This window comes from Nomascus leucogenys, chromosome 1a, assembly GCF_006542625.1.
Source record: "Nomascus leucogenys isolate Asia chromosome 1a, Asia_NLE_v1, whole genome shotgun sequence".
In the NCBI taxonomy this organism is placed as follows: Eukaryota; Metazoa; Chordata; class Mammalia; order Primates; family Hylobatidae; genus Nomascus; species Nomascus leucogenys.
Genome location: NC_044381.1, coordinates 65,500 through 82,655, shown reverse-complemented (window position 1 = coordinate 82,655; position 17,156 = coordinate 65,500). Strand labels below are relative to the sequence as shown.

At 43.6% G+C, this 17,156-nt stretch overlaps 1 protein-coding gene across 3 annotated transcripts in view; it reads left to right on the top strand.

Moving 5' to 3' along the window:
* Positions 1-17,156, top strand: part of PIP5K1B (phosphatidylinositol-4-phosphate 5-kinase type 1 beta) — a 307,597-nt gene that overhangs the window by 275,756 nt on the left and 14,685 nt on the right. For all 3 annotated transcript variants that reach the window (XM_030822532.1, XM_003273866.3, XM_030827193.1), the window contains one exon: positions 13,810-13,927. In XM_030822532.1, the coding sequence (XP_030678392.1) occupies positions 13,810-13,927 (118 nt within the window). The remainder of the gene's footprint in view (positions 1-13,809; positions 13,928-17,156) is intronic.

Genomic DNA, 17,156 nt, shown 5'->3' with positions numbered 1-17,156 from the left:
GGTGGCTCACGGCTGTAATCCCAGCACTTTGGGAGGCCAAGGTGAGCAGATCACCTGAGGTTGGGAGTTGGAGACTAGCCTGGCCAACCTGGGGAAACCCCGTCTCTACTAAAAATATAAAAATTAGCCAGGTGTGGTGGTGCTTGCCTGTAATCCCAGCTACCTGGGAGGCTGAGGCACGAAAATCGCTTGAACCCGGGAGGCGGAGGTTGCAGTGAGCTGAGATTGGGCTACTGCACTCCAGCCTGGGTGATGGAGCAAGGCTTTGTCTCAAAAAAAGAAAAAGAAATTACTTTGATGGTGAAGGTTTTTATTTTGGTTTGCTGTTGTTGTTGTCTTGGATGTTATTTTGGTGGGGTGTTTTTTTGCATTTATGTATTTCATAGTCATATAATTATTGGCTTCCTTTTTTTTTTTCCAAGACGGAGTCTCGCTCTGTTGTCCAGGCTGGGGTTGGGGTGCAGTGGCGTGGTCTCGGCTCACTGGAACCTCTGCCTCCCAGGTTGAAGCGATTCTCCTGCCTCAGCCTCCCAAGTAGCTGGGATTACAGGTGCGTACCACCACGCCCAGCTAATTTTTTATGTTTTTAGTAGAGATGGGGTTTCACCCCAGGCTGGTCTCAAACTCCTGACCTTGTGATCCGCCCACCTCGGCCTCCCAAAGTGCTGGGATTACAGGCGTCAGCCACCGTGCCTGGCCTATTGGCTTCTTTTTAACATTTATTATTGATGTATATCTCCTCAACTTTTGGGGGTTTTTAGGGTTTTTCCCCAGCTTTATTGAGGTATACTTAACAAATAAAAATTGTATCTATTTAAGGTGATACATTATAAAATGATTACCACATGAAGCCAATTAACGTATCTATCACCTCACGTGGTTATATTTTTTATGTGGTGAGAACCCTTAAGATCAACTCTTCTATCAAATCTCAAGTATACAATACATGATTACTAACTATGGTCACCACACTGTGCCTCAGATCTCCAGAATTTCCTCATCTGGCATACATTTTGGCCAACACCTCCTCACTTCCTCTTCTCCTTTCCACCACTAACTATCATTCTAGTCTCTGCTTTTATGAGTTCAGCTTTCTTAGATTTTACAAACAAGTTCATGCAGTCTTTGGCTTTTTGTGTCTGGCTTGTCTCACTTAGCATAATGTCCTCCAGGTTCGTCCCTGTTGTTGCAGATGGCAGAGTTTCCTTCTTTTTTAAGGATGAATACTATTCCTTTGTATACCACATTTTCTTTAACCATTCATCAAATAAGGCACGCTTAGGTTGTTGCCCCAACTTTTTGGGAAGCTCCCTAAGTTGGTGTTCTGACCGTGTCTGCTTATTTTTTTTGGTTTAAGCCCAGCACTTGGAATGAAGTAGGCATTCAGTATACATTTTGAATGGATGATTGGTAGTTTTGTAGGGAGAAAAGCAGATACTGTTTATTATGCCAACAGTTCATTATTAAAGTAAAATTTATATATAGTAAAAATGCAGAAATCTTTATAGTTCCATAAATTTTGAAAAATATGTACCCAAGTTACCATCACCCAGATCAAGATAAAGAACATTGCCCCATCCCACCAGCAAGTTCTCTTCTGCCCCTTCTTAGACGTGACCCCGAGGGCTTTTCTCTTTTGTTTTTTCCTGGAAGCTTTCTACATTTAACTTTCACATTTTGTCTGTGATCCATCTCAAATTAATTTCTGTATATGGTATCAGTAGGGGTGTCGAGGTTTCTGTTGTTATGCTTTAACATCTATTCCTTTTTCCTTTGATGAAATCAAATAATCAAGACTTGTCTATAGAAATAGATTTGTCATTGGGAAATGGATCTCTGTATCTCTTTTTCTCTTTTATAATTGAACCATGGTTGCTGGGGATAACTTAGAAACACAGGAAAGGGCTAATTTTCTGCAGTGATTGGATGGCTCAAGGCAATATGTGTAGGACATGTTACTCCATTCAGACCTACGTTCAAATCCAAATGCCACCAGAAGTCAGACAAGATAGTCTTAATACTCAAATGTACAAAATAAATAGCCAGAGACCTCACCTAACAGGGTTCTTTTTAATGAGTAAATGAAATAACACGTGTAATACAGTCATCACAGTATAAACATCACAGTCAACGATGCCTGCTAGCTTTACACCTGTGCTTGTGTGTGTACATGTTGGGGTATGATATTGGAAAGAAAAACGAATCTCATAGAGATACATGGTGAAAAAGGTCCCTGAACTTGGATGAGGGTTCCTCTTTGAAAAGCCTTCTCCCTCCAGCCACCCCCCCCACACACAGTCACTCGCCTCAAAGAGAGAGGAGGCCCTCTTCTCACCTCTGAGGCTGCTCATGGCAGGAGCTGTCACTGCGAGTTCTCTGAGCCATCGTGGCTTCTGTCCTCACAATGAATAAGCCTGGAAACACACTGAGTCTCTTCCTGCCTATGGGTTGTAAGTGCTGTTGTCTGAGCTGTGCCTGCAGCAGGCTTCGTGCTTCTGATGCTCACTGGGGGGAGGGGAGCCATCGGTTGATACCAGGAGAGAGCCTGCTGCTCTGCTGCCTTCATTGGAAACATGCAGTCTCCTTGTCTAAAAATAGCAAAAGTGGGAGAGTGGGGAAGAGCAGCAGCCATGCTCAGGGCTGAAAGTGAGAAAGGCGAAACAAGCAGATCTCTGAAAGCCTCCTGTATGGTGGCAGGCGGCTAAGCATTCTGGGTGCAGTGACTGTGGTCAAAGCTTTTCTACTTCCCTGGGTCTGTGTTGGGGGGTCTTGTAGATGTGCCCGCACACTCAGCCAAGGGCTGAGCATGAAGGAGCCACTCTGTCCTGGCAGGAGCATGAGATGTGCCACACGCTGATGCTGCCCAGGCTGCAGCAGGAGCTCCAGTGCTAGAGCTTGAGAATTTCCACACCCTGTAGTGTCCTCAGCCACTCCCTGCCCCAAGCGAAGGTGAGCTTTTTCCCAGTGGTGCACAAGGTGTTGGCTTGACCATCACTTCAGAAGCGCCTGGGTCACGCTGGAATGGGCTTGCCCATAAGCAGAGTGTGGCTCTGGTACGAAACAAGTCTTTGCAGCCATTAAGTGAGACCGGGCTGTATTTGTGGGTTTTCTCTGCAGGTAGAGCTTTCCTGTCTGCATTTGTTATCAGTTAATGTTCTGGTAGCTAAACTAAGAGCAGAAAAGGAATTCTTTCCAAGGTCTTACGATAAATCTGTCTATGCAAGCAGACCTCATCAAAGCCCCATGGAAACAGTCAGAGTCTCAGAGGTAAAAGTCCTATTGATATTCCTGTTTGCTTATCCAAAAGAGCTTTACCCTCTCTTGGCCTTTCTTTCTCTTGCACTATCCAAACTGATCCTCTTGCTGGCCTTGTGAGATGGGCTGGGCATCTTTCCCACCCACAGATGAGGAACCAGGAGCTCAGTGTCATAACTTGCCCAGCATTGTAACCAGTAATCAGAAATGCAGAGCTCGTATCGAGGCCTCTGCCCTTCGCCTGGATATTCCCTCAGGTTTCTTCCCCACGTGACAGTTTCTGAAGGGCAAAAACCTCCTAACCTGAAGCAGCCTAAAATGTGGCATGAATTTAAGCAAACTTGGGGGAAAAAAAAAGACTCCATTTAACTTTGATTTGGGAAACATTTTTCTTTGCATGACCCAGCAATTATGACTCTGAACCCAGAGAGGGAAATATTACCCTAACTCACCGTTGGCCAGGCAGTATACAATATTTATATAGTCACAATACTGTAACCTCCATGTGTCAGTTTTCTAATTTTAGAGCCAATCTGTGGACAGAGAGGGAGCAATTTTGTTATAGCTGCAAGATAGGGTATAAATATGAACAGCCCTGACAAAGTAGAGATAAAAGTTGTTTGGTTTTTTTTTAAGTGTGTCTAATATAAAGTGAGAGGGGAAAGCAGGGACAAAGATGAAATAATGTGGGGAGTTAAAGGATACAGTATGTGGTTGATGGAATAAAAAAGCTCACTAGGTATGTTATTTACAGTTACAAAATAAAATATAAATAGCAAATGTTGGGAGAAGACACGGGGTAGAAGAGGGTAAATGTCCCTCATAGTGAATCAATGGATGCTGCCTTAGGTTAAGAATCTTTTAACCCCTGATTCATCAAAAGACATGAAGGGAATCGCCAGAAAATATTAAAAGAGAAATCCCAAAAAGGGCTGCTGCCCCTAGGGAATGCCGGAGGGTGGGGGTGGGGAGGGCAGGAGGCTGTTGCTTTTCATCAGAAGTCGTCTGTGTTGTGTGCTTTATTATGACGTTTATGACTTTGATTAAAACAAATTGAGGCAGTAAGAGAATGACTTTTAAAAGACAAAAACTGTGGATAGTACCATATGTTCCCTCAGCAAATGCTCTCATGAGAATTAGCTATAAAACACTCATTAGGTCTGCAAACAGAAATCAGAGTGTTCCAGGCTATAAAATTATCAATGACTGTTCTCAGCAGTCCAGCCAGGCTAATGCTCTCCAGTGAAGCCAAACTAATGTTGCTGATAACCAAAACAATCTTTTTTTTTTTTTTCTGTAAATGACAGAGGCCTGTGTGGCATCAGGGTGCCATTAACGTTCCCTCCTAGAGAGACGGCCAGGAAGAAAAATCGCTGCTCCTGTACTGCTCTCACCTGTGAGAAGTTTGTGACTTGTTCAGAGAGCAGAGCACAGAGCCGGGGAAGAGTATTGGCAGTTTCTGTGTTTTTACAAGGGAAGAACATAGCTGAGTAGATGAACAGTTTCCTGTGTGGCTTGTTGCAAATTACATGCAATTAGCCCTCAGACAGTCTGAATGGAGAGAACTGAGGCAAAACTTGATGGTGCAGAATCTAGGCAGGCAGCCAGACTCCTAAACCCAGTCACGTCAATTTGCTTCTATAACTGGGTCTTCCCAAGCCACGAGTCTGAGAAACGGTGGGCACTCTGACCTGACCACTAGATTTTCAGGACATTCCTCCCAAGAGAGGTATCCTTGCTTCTAAGTGACCCCTCAAACAGAACCTAGGAAACTCTCAGCCAGATAAATTAGACATTGATTCTAAATAGGCTTGTGCCCAGGAAATCAACAATGCAGTAAAAATATCAGGACAAAAGCAAGAATACTTCCCAAAGTCAGAGCTGAGGAGCAATGAATATTAAATTGATCAATGGCATAGACATTTAAATGAAAATCCTTTTTTTAAATGTATATTACTGGCCAGGCACGGTGGCTCACGCCTGTAATCCCAGCACTCCAGGAGGCTGAGGTGGGTGGATCGCCCAAGGCCAGGAGTTCAAGACCAGCCTGGCCAACATGGTGAAACCCCATCTCTACTAAAAATACAAAAAAGAAAAGTTACTGGGCATGATGGTGCGCACCTGTAGTCCCAGCTACCTGAGAGGCTGAAGCGGGAGAATCGCTTAAGCCCGGGAGGTGGAGGTTGCAGTGAGCCGAGATTGCACCACTGCACTGCAGCCTGGGTGACAGCAAGACTCCATCTCAAAAAAAAAAAAAAAAAAAAAGAAATTATATTACCTTTACTGCTTGGGGCATCTTCAAGAGAAGACTTTGCTGTAGAGTATGGATGCATTTATTTGAATTAGGTGGCTTATTCTTGCGTTATTTCCTTACTCTTTTGATGATTACATTTCATTATTTTTAAGCCACAATGGACATTCACATACGTATTCCTGCATACAGTTTATAGGTTCTTGAGCCTAGGTAAGACTTTATGTCCTATGTGAAACATTTCTTGATTAGGAAGGTTACACCTTTCTCTTCAGTAGTGCATATAACCTTTACTAATCTCTCTTTGCTAAAAATAATGTGACAATGTTAAACTGAAATATTTTTAGTATCTGTTTTGGCTAAGGCCCAAAAGAAAAGTAAATGTGAGACTGTAGCACTTGCAAAGGTCAAAACTCGTTTTTGAATGGCGGAAAATCAGCTCTACAGCCCTCAGCTGACTACCCACCTCCAGCCTTTAAAAGAGGTTATTGAGGCCAAGAAAAGAGTAGCAGTTAGAATGTGATCTTTAGAGAGAACTGTTGATCAGAGGTGTCTGTCCCCACCCAGGGACACTTGGGAGGGCTTGATAAGTGTCCTGTGGAGGATGTGGCTCATGCCTGAGATCCTGTGATGGCGGAGCAAAGAGAGTTTGCTGTTTGGAGTTGGCCTCTGCTACTCCCTTCCTATCTTTTTTCTGTGTGTGTTTTTTTTTCTCCTTAGCACTTTTGACCAACATAATACATATTTTAAATACTTACCTCATTGTCTGTCTTCTTTAATACTATGTAAGTTCCATCAGGCACAGACTTTTAAAATTTGATCTCTGTGTTCTAGGTGCTAGAATCCATTCTAGGTGCCACGTGCACACGTGGATACTCAATAACTATTTGCAGCTGCGAGCAGTAGCTCGTGCCTGTAACGGCAGTGCATTACAGGCCTGTGTGGTTTGGTGCAAATTATGTGCAATTAGCCCTCAGACAGTCTGAATCAAGAGAACTGTGGCAAAACGTAATGGCGCAGAACATCGGCAGAGGCAGCCAGACTCTGAAACCCTTGTCCTTTGGGATGATCACTTGAGCCCAGGAGTTTGACACCAGCCTTGGCGATATAGGGAGACCTCATCTCTACCAAAAAATTTTTAGAAAGAAAAACCAGGCATGGTGGCACATGCCCATAGTCCCAGCTACTTGGGGGCTGAGGCAGGAGGATCACTTGAGCTCAGGAGTCCAAGGCTGCAGCTAGCCAAGATTGCAACACTGCACTCCAGCCTGGATGACAGAGCAAGACCCTGTCTCTAAAAAATACAAATTAAATAACTAAATATTTGCATCCTACATTCATTACCACAAATCACTCCAACAACCCTACTCATTCTGTATTATTATTCTCATTTTACATATTGGAAACTGGAGCTCTTTCAGAAAGGTTAAGAAACTTACCCAATATCACACATAACTAAGTCCAAGAGCCAGAATTGAAAGTCAAATTCATCTGATTCCAAAGCTTATGCTCTGCCTGTTAATGCTTTCTCAGCTCATGTGTCTGTTTCCTGAAAATGTATTCTCATCCTTTTTTGGGTGCTAGATAGTATCTAATCTAAGATTTTTAGGGAAGTAACATGCCATTCTGTGCTCTGGTCTCACTTGGTAGATCCTGCATAATGAGGATAACAAATAGAAAGATTAATTAATTGGTTATGTAGCTTACACTCAATACCAAGACAATAATAATTTCAGATTATTCAGAATACATTTAATGGTACTTTACTATATAAATGCCTGATTATTCATTTAGGGCTGTATATTCTCCCAAATTCTTTTATATATGTAATTTCATTTAAATATTAAATTGTTGGAAGCTAAGTAGCATTATCATCGTTCAATATTAATATCCATTGTTTTAAATATGTTGTCTTGGAAAGCGTATTTTGCTTACTTACTTTTCCTCAAAACTTTCTGTTCGTTGTTACTCTTTCCAAAAGAACAAAGATCTCCACAGCTCGCACCAAACATCATATACCATATTTGTTTCTGTGGGTATTCTGTAATTATTTTGCAAGCTCCTAGGCACATTTGCCTACACTACCTTGGTTTCTACAATGACACATTTCTAAAATGTTAGCAGCGATGACTGTAGAAAAGGGTAGTTAATTGGAAAATAGAGTTCAGATCCTAACTCTGTTCAGTGACCATGTAACCCAGGCAAGCCGCTGCACCTCCCTGGGCCTCATCCTGGAAGTAGAGATGTTGGGCAGACACACCGGGAGGGATGGTGCCCATAAGTGTAACAGGCTGGGTGGGATGCTCGAGCGAGGTGGGGACCCTGCAGCAATGCAGAGGACACGCTCGGTCTAAGGAAGGCGGCTGCAGTCTCACTGCTACTCAGAACTGTAGGCTTACCGTTGGCGGTTCTTCTCATTTCTCAAAAGAAACTGGGTTTTTGTGGGAATTTCCTTTTCCTCAATTTGGCAATAAATCAAACTAAAATCTTTTCCTTTTTTTTTTTTTTTTTTTTGAGACAGAGTCTCACTCTGTCACCTAGGCTGGAGTGCAATGGCGTGATCTCGGCTCACTGCAACCTCTGTCTTCCAGATTCAAGCAACTCTCCTGCCTCAGCCTCCCAAGTAACTGGGATTACAGGCACCCGCCACCACACCTGGCTAATTTTTGTATTTTTAGTAGAGACAGGATTTCGCCATGTTGGCCAGGCTGGTCTTGAACTCCTGACCTCAGGTGATCCACCTGCCTCGGCCTCCCAGAGTGCTAGGATTACAGGCATGAGCCACCACACCTGGCCAACAGATCTCTTCTTCAAAACATAGTTCTTCCAGCCAGCCTGGGTTTGTGGGCCAGCAGTGTGTAACCTCTGGGCAGGACATCCCCAGGATGAAGGTGCTTTAGCCCATGCCTGCGCTATACCAGCATGTGCCCTGGGACATTGCAGATGGCTCCCCAGGCCTCCACGGGCCTGCGCTCACAGTCTCTTCACTAGAGAGCTCGAAATCTCAGAACCCAACTCTCTCTCATGTCATCAAGCCAGAGACATGAGTCTGCTTTTCTGTGTCCTTAGATTTGTCTGTTCTTAGACATTTTGCATAAATGAAATTATGTAATATGTGGTCCTCTATGACTGGCATCTTTCACTTGGCATGATGTTTTCAAGGTTTCCTCAGGGTGTTGCATATATCAGCACTTTATTCTTTTTATTACTGAATAATATTCCAGTTTATGAATTATTTGTCCATTCATGAATAATGCTACTGCAAACATTCATATACAAGCTTGTGTGTGGACATGTTTTCATTTTTCTTGGATGTGTATGTGGGAGTGGAATTGGTGTATCATATTGCTTTGAGGACACACCAAACAGTTTTCTGAAGCAGCTGCACCATTTTATCAAATACATTCCCATCAGCAGTGTATGAGGGCTTCGGTTGCTCTACCTCCTCTCCAACAAGTTTTATTTTCCTGATTTTCTATGATAACTATCCCAGTAGTTTTGAAAGTGGTATTTCACTGTAGTTTTGATTTGCATTTTCCTTATGACCAAGGATATTGAGCATCTTTTTATATGCTTATTGGCCATTCATATCTTCTTCGGAGAACTCTCCAGATTCTTTGCTCATTTTTAAATTTGGTTATTTGCCTTTTTATTGCTAAGTTATAAGAGTTCTTTATATAATCTGGGTACATGTCTCGATGAGCCTCATTTTTGTCACGGAAATTTAATGATATTCGAAATATTCTACTTACTAAGATAGGAAACTATTCTGGGTGAAAAACAGTATAAATAACAAAGTTTAAAAAAAAAGAAAGATGCCCATTTGATTTTATCAAATTTTAACCTTATGATACTAAGTAAATCTGATATTTCTTTTTTCTGTAGTAATACTATATTTTAGCTAAAATAATTGATAAATGTACCTGTCAAGTCTCAAATAATATTGTAATTAATTTTTGTATGTTAATTTTGTCTTAACCATGCCAGTGGCTTACTCATAGCTTCCAAAAATAACAAGTAAATCTTAGATTGAAAAATACTTTCAAAATGGGTGAGTTTGCCTCTAGGGAGGAGAATTCTGGATCACAAGAGGGCAGGAGAAAGAGAATTACTTTCTGCTGTATTTTACAATTATATACATGTAGCGTCATTTAAAAAAAATAAATTTTGGATTACAGGCACTGTGGCTCATGCCTGTAATCGCAGCACTTTCGGATGCTGAGGCGGGTGGATCACCTGAGGTCAGGAGTTCAAGACCAGCCTGGCCAATACGGCAAAACCCTGTCTGTACTAAAATATGAAAATTAGCTGGGTGGGGTGGCATGCGCCTGTAATCTCATTTACTCAGGAGGCTAAGAGAGGAGAATCACTTGAACCCAGGAGGCGGAGGTTGCAGTGAACCGAGATCACGCCGTTGCACTCCAGCCTGGGTGACAAGAGTGAAACTCTGTCTCAAAAAAATTAATTTATTAATTAATTAATTTTGGGGCCAGCCATGGTGGCTCATGCCTATAATCCGAGCACTTTGGGAGGCCGAGGTGAGCATATCATTTGAGGCTAGCAGTTCGAGACCAGCCTGGCCAACAGTGAAACTCTGTCTCTACTAAAAATACAAAAATTAGCCCAGCATGGTGGCAAGTGCCTATAATCCCTGCTACTCGGGAGTCTCAGGCAGGAGAATCGCTTGAACCTGGGAGGCGGAGGTTGCAGTGAGCCAAGATCGTGCCATTGCACTCCAGCCTGGGCAACAGAGTGAGACTCCATCTCAAAATAAATAAATAATAAAACATAAATTTTCAGCAAAATTTAAATGTGGACTATTGTATTAGTCCATTTTCACACTGCTGATAAAGACATACCCGAGACGGGAAGAAAAATAGGTTTTATGGACTCATAGTTCCATGTGGCTAGGGAGGGCTCACAATCATGGCGGAAGGCTAAAGGCACTTCTTACATGGCAGTGGCAAGGGAGAATGAGAGAGAAGCAAAAGTGGAAACCCCTTATAAAACATCATATCTCATGAGACTTATTCACTACCATGAGAACAGCATGGGGGAAACTGCCTCCATGATTTAATTGTCTCCCGCCAGGTCCTTCCCCCAACACATGGGAATTATGAGAGTACAATTCAAGATAAGATTTGGATGCGGGGACACAGACCCAAACCATATCAACTATAGATTAGATCATGGTATTATATCATTTTACATTTCCTGATTTCGATGATTGTACTGTATTATATAAAAAGATGTCCTTGTTTTTAGGAAAGTCACACTGATGGGCTTATGGGTAAAGGAATGACTTGTATGTAATTTAGTCTCCCCAAACAGTTCAGGGAAAAAATGCTTATGGGTATTTATAAATAAATAATGACAAAGCAAATATGGTCAAATGATAGGAAGGGTATCCTGGACTTCTCAGCATTTCTTCCCATTTTCTGTGAGTTTAAAGTCATTTCAAACTTAAAGTTTAAAAAAATAAAAATTTAAAAAGAAAAAACACTTCCGGAATATTCTTTTATGTAAGCTTCCAGAATATTCTTTTATATATTTGATATATATTAATATATTTGATACACTTAATATTAGGAAAGAAAAATCAAACAAAAACTGAAGAATGGAAAAACTTAGTTTTTTTCTGTTTTTTGGGGTTTTTTTTTTTTTTTTGAGATGGAGTCTCACTCTGTCACCCAGTCTGGAGTGCAGTGGTGCAATCTTGACTCACTGTAACCTCTGCCTCCCGGGTTCAAGTGATTCTCCTGCCTCAGCCTCCTGAGTAGCTGGGATTACAGGCGTGTGCCACCACTCCCGGCTAATATTTTGTATTTTTAGTAGTGACGAGGTTTCACCATATTGGCCAGGCTGCTGTTGAACTTTTAACCTCAGATGATCTGCCCGCCTTGGCCTCCCAAAGTGCTGGGATTATAGGCGTGAGCCACCGCACCCAGCCTCTTTATGACTTTTGTAATCAGGAAAAATACAAGTGAAACTTACTTCTTAAGATCCACACAATTTACCGCGCATGGTGGCTCATGCCTGTAGTCCCAGCATTTTGGGAGGCCGAGGTGGGTGAATCACGAGGTCAGGAGTTTGAGACCAGCCTGGCCAACATGGTGAAACCCCATCTCTACTAAAAATACAAAAATTAGCGGGACGTGGTGTCGGGCGCCTGTAATTGCAGCTCCTTGAGAGGCTGAGGCAGGAGAATCGCTTGAGCCCAGGAGGCAGAGATTGCAGTGAGCCAAGATCATGCCATTGCACTCCAGCCTGGCTGACAGAGCAAGACTCCGTCTCAAAAAAAAAAAAAATCCACACAATTCTTTTAACAAGTTTTTTTTTTAATATTAAAAAGGTCAGGGCTTTTAATGTTTCACGTATCTTCAATTAATAGGTAAATATGTACAAAGACAGAATTATGTGCAGTTCCCAGACTCAGGAAAGACAGAGATTATAATGTCCTCAGTGGCCTCCTGTTCAGCTTGGAGGCTTAGACAGGAACCGCAGAGGATGACTTTAGATGGGGAGTTTTCAGAAGAGGTGAGCTCTGATCTAAACCTGGAGGGGGTCACAGAGGAAGAGGAGAGATGAAGCCCACCTTACCCAGCCCTGCCCTCAGCTCTACCACCCAGGGAAGACCACAGGCTGCTGTTGGTTCCCTCCACATGGCCAATGGCCAGCCTTCTGCCAACTCTCCCAACACTAATATCACACTCTTCTCCATTTTTTTTTTCAAATATTTTGTTCCTGCAAAACCTTCCCATGGCAAATTTCCACAGGTTAAAAACATAACTTTGAGTTTAATGGGGAAAAATATTGTATATCCATGAGCCCCTAAATTAATACCCAATTTTAACACTATAAAAATGGAGCAAGCCAGGCACAGTGGCTCACATCTGTATTTCTGGCACTTTGGGAGGCCGTGGTGGGCGGATCACCTGAGGTCAGGAGTTCAAGACCAGCCTGGCCAACATGGTGAAACCCCGTCTCTACTAAAAATACAAAAATTAGCCAGGCATGGTGGTGCACGCCTGTGATCCCAGCTACTCGGGAGGCTGAGGCAAGAGAATCACTGGAACCCAGAAGGCGGAGTTTGCAGTGAGCTGAGATCGCGCCACTGCACTCCAGCCTGGGCAACAGAGCGAGACTCCGTCTCAAAAAAAACAGGACCAGTTACTTCAACAGTTTCAACAGTTAACACTGGTTATATCACAACAAAACAAAGGTGGCTTCTCTTCAGATGACTCTCCAATGTACTGTCTACCTGCCTTCCTTTGGCTTTTGGTATTGTCATAGTTACTAAGGGTGTGCTCCAGCTATCCTCACAGAGGACATAACACAATGCTCTGTGTTTATGTGGTTCACTGCTACTCCAAGTGTGGTCCTTGAACCAGCAGCGTTAGCATCACCTGGGAACTTGTCAGAAATGCAAATCCATGGGCTCTATGCCAGACTCTGGCTCAGAAGCTTTGTGGGAGGGATCCAAGAAATTTCTTTCTAACCAGCCCACCAGGGGATTCTGAGGCACATGTAAGTTTGAGAACCACTGATGTAATTGAAAAAGAAAAAAAAAAGAGTAAAAAGGGGAAAAAAAGAAAAATCATCAGTGCTAATGATGCACAAGGTTATCTTTTGTAAACTAGGATGGTGTAAATACCGTAAATTGAAGCAGCAAGAACCAATCATTCAAAGTCAAAGATAACTAATGAGCCCCTAGATTCACATCCTCCCACCACTCACAAGGCATGGGACCCACAAATCCCCTCTCCCAAATGCAATGAGGTATCTCGTGTACTGGTAGAGAGAGAAAATGCACTTCTAGTAAAACCGAATTTTTTTTTTTTTTTTTGAGATGGAGTCTCACTGTGTTGCTGGGCTAGAGTGCAGTGGTGCGATCTCAGCTCACTGCAACCTCCGCCTCCTGAGTTCCAGCGATTCTTCTGCCTCAGCCACCTGAGTAGCTGGGACTACAGGTGCCCACCACCACACCCAGCTAATTTTTGTATTTTTACTAGAGACGAGGTTTCACCATGTTGGCCAGGATGGTCTTGATCTCTTGACCTCGTGATCCACCTGCCTCAGCCTCCCAAAGTCCTGGGATTACAGGCATGAGCCACCACGCCTGGGCTAAAACCGAATTCCTTAAACTCAGGTGACCATGTCTCCAGGCATAACCATATTTCCTTCAAATTCTCAAAATTGTTTATCCCCAAAAGCTGCCCACCTCACCCTGTTTAGGACTTTGGAGGTGTCTTTAGATTTTGTTCCGGGGGCCTCATGCTCATCATTCATCTTTATTTTTCCAGCAAAGGGTTACCTTCCAGTTCAGCATTTACCTTGGAAGAGGGGACCATCTACTTGACGGCTGAGCCCAACACTCTGGAAGTGCAGGATGACAATGCCTCTGTGCTTGACGTCTATTTAGTAAGTAGTTTTTTAGTTTCCTCTCCTCCAGTTCTGGTTTGTAAATGGATCCAGGCCATGGCTTACACAAGAACGAGTTCAATAAAACCAGGGTTTTATTGAATGCTTGGGTTTTAAAAGAAATGATGGCGCCCTTTCACTTCTGCAAATGGTGCTTCTTCTCACAAGCAATGTTTTCCTACAGTTTATTACACAAAAGAACATCTAGGTCAATACGAAATCACCATGTATAACAAGAGAATGAATCCTCTAATGTTGAGGCAAAGTAGGGCTCCTTAGTGTTATTCCCAACGAGGTAATGTTTCCCTTTGGCTCAGCCGTGCTCCCTGATGTTTGAATCTTCTGCGTGTTGGCGTTGCTTCCTTGGTAAGTTAGTAGGCCAAGAGGCACAGAACTGGGTCATGGGAAGAACCCAAATTCAGTGCTGGAGAATCTTGGCTGATTCTCTCCTCAGTTGTCACCAACCAGCTGTGTGATTTGGGCAGGAACTTTTCTGACTGCCTAAGGAGGGAAATAATGCCCACCCTGCCTACCTTACAAGGCTGCTTTGAGGATCATGAGTGACCCTTTAGTGCCTGTCAAATTACCTGTATGAACTTAATCGAACTGTTAGATAATGCCTGGAAAGATACGCTGATGGGCTACACTGTAAAAGAGTATTTTCCATGCCAAGTGCATCTCGCATGTATGCTATATGTCTTCGTACACCTGCACAAAAAAAAATTTTTTTTTTTTTTGAGGCAGAGTTTTCCTCTTGTTGCCCAGGCTGGAGTGCAATGGTGCGATCTCGGCTCACCGCAACCTCCGACTCCCAGGTTCAAGCGATTCTCCTGCCTCAGCCTCCCGAGTAGCTGGGATTACAGGCATGTGCCACCACGCCTGGCTAATTTTGTATTTTTAGTAGAGACGGGGTTTCCATGTTGGTCAGGCTGGTCTCAAACTCCCGACCTTAGGTGATCTGCCCACCTTGGCCTCCCAAAGTGCTGGGATTACAGGCATGAGCCACTGCACCTGGCCTACCTGCACAAAATTACATAAAACAGGGGAAGTGTTGTTTTGGAATTTTCTGGGTTTTTTTAAGTTTTGCTAAACCTGATCCAATACTCTGTGTCGCTCCTGGTGCACAAGTGCACCTTCAGGAATTAGCACCAAGTAATGCATGTGCAGCGGCTCCCTGAGCCTCCTTGAGCCTGCGTTTTATGCTTTTCCATATCCCTGACCTAGCACTGTAATTCCTCACAAGTGCTCTGCAGGGCATCAGTCACCTAAGATGCTACTCCCAGCAATTCTGGAGTCGTATCCAAAGTCCTGGCCAGGCACGGTGGCTCGTGCCCCTAATCCCAGCACTTGGGATTCTGAGGCAGGCAAATCACTTGAAGTCAAGAGTTTGAGACCAGCCTGACCAGGATGGTGAAACCCCGTCTCTACTAAAAACAGGAAAATTAGGCGGGCATGGTGGTGCATGTCTGTAGTCCCAGCAACTTAGGAGGCTGAGGTAGGAGAATCACTTGCACCTGGGAGGCAGAGGTTGCAATGAGCTGAGATAATGCCACTGCATTCCCACCTAGGCAACAGAGCAAGACCCTGTCTCAAAAAAAAAAAAGGTCCTGGCCGGGCGCGGTGGCTCATGCCTGTAATCCCAGCACTTTGGGAGGCCAAGGCAGGAGCATCACGAGGTCAGGAGTTGGAGACCATCCTGGCTAACTCCGTGAAACCCCGTCTCTACTAAAAATACAGAGAAAAATTAGCTGGGCATGGTGGCGGGCCCCTGTAGTCCCAGCTACTCGGGAGGCTGGGGCAGGAGAATGGCGTGAACCCGGGAGGCGGAGCTTGCAGTGAGCCAAGATCACGCCACTGCACTCCAGCCTGGGTGACAGAGCCAGACTCCGTCTCCAAAAAAAAAAAAAAAAAAAAAAGTCCTCCAGGCCCTGCATGGTCTGGTCTCCGCTGCGTCTCCGACCTGCCCCCTCCCTGGGTCTCCCTCTTCCTTGCTGATGCTATTCTAGCCACACTGGCCTCCTCGGTGCTCCTCCCACAGACCAAGCACATCTCTGCCTCGGGACTTTTGTGTCTGCCATTCGTGTCTGTGTATTCTTTTCCACCTATCCCATGCTCCCTCACTTCCTGCAGGTCTCAGCGCAAGTACCTCTTTTTCAGATAGGCTTTTCTTGACCGCCCCCTACGTACAACAGCAGGTCCCCCACCAACCATTGTAAAAAGATTTTTTCTCTGAATATCCTAGTTTTTGCATAAACAAATATTTTGCAATGAGCAATGTTCCTCCCTACCATTGCCCCTGCTTTAAAAAAAAATAAGGTTGTAGCAGATCACAAAATCCTTACAGAAAAGTTGGTCCACCCCCAGCCAAGAAAATGGAGAATTAAATAGAGAAAAAAATACATTTTTGGTCCCATGTTGGATTCATCTGGAACCAGAAATCAGGAAAGCCTTTCAGAAAGAAGCTAAGTAAAATCTCATCTTCATGAGCTAAGGATTCATGCCACTTTCGTGTGTCTTTACAAAAACTAGATTTTCACCAGTCGCGGAGGTGCAATATTCCTGAGTGAGCCAAAACTCAAATTCAGCTCCATGTGTGGTCCTGCCTGAACTTGAACCCAGGAGCACCCTGTTGTTGTTACTGACCATGAATATAAGTCTCACCTCCATCTCATTGGAATCATGTGTCTTACAAGAGTGAGGGAAGGATGCAGAAAGGAAGGAATGAGGGGGTTTTGTTGAGAATATTTTTTGTAAAATTCTTTCACTGTTTTTTCCTGAATTTTTTTTTTTTTTTTTTTTTTTTTTTGAGATGGAATTTCACTCTTGTCGCCCAGGCTGGACTGCAGTGGCACAATCTCGACTGACTGCAACCTCCACCTCCCAGGTTCATGCAATTCTCCTGCCTCAGCCTCCCAAGTAGCTGGGATTATAGGGACCTGCCACCACGCCCAGCTAATTTTTCGTATGTTTAGTAGAGACGGGTTTTCGCCGTGTTGGTCAGGCTGATTTTGAACTCCTGACCTCAGGTGATCCGCCCGCCTCGGCCTCCCAAAGTGCTGGGATTACAGGAGTGAGCCACTGCACCTAGCCAAAATTGTTTAAGTATTCCTTAATTTAAAATAGTAATCTGTTATATGTTAAATAATGTTTTATGAATATTATTATATTTTCCAAAACAAAAATAAATTTTGTGAGAAGGGTGGCATTCTTTTATATTTCTGCAAATCCC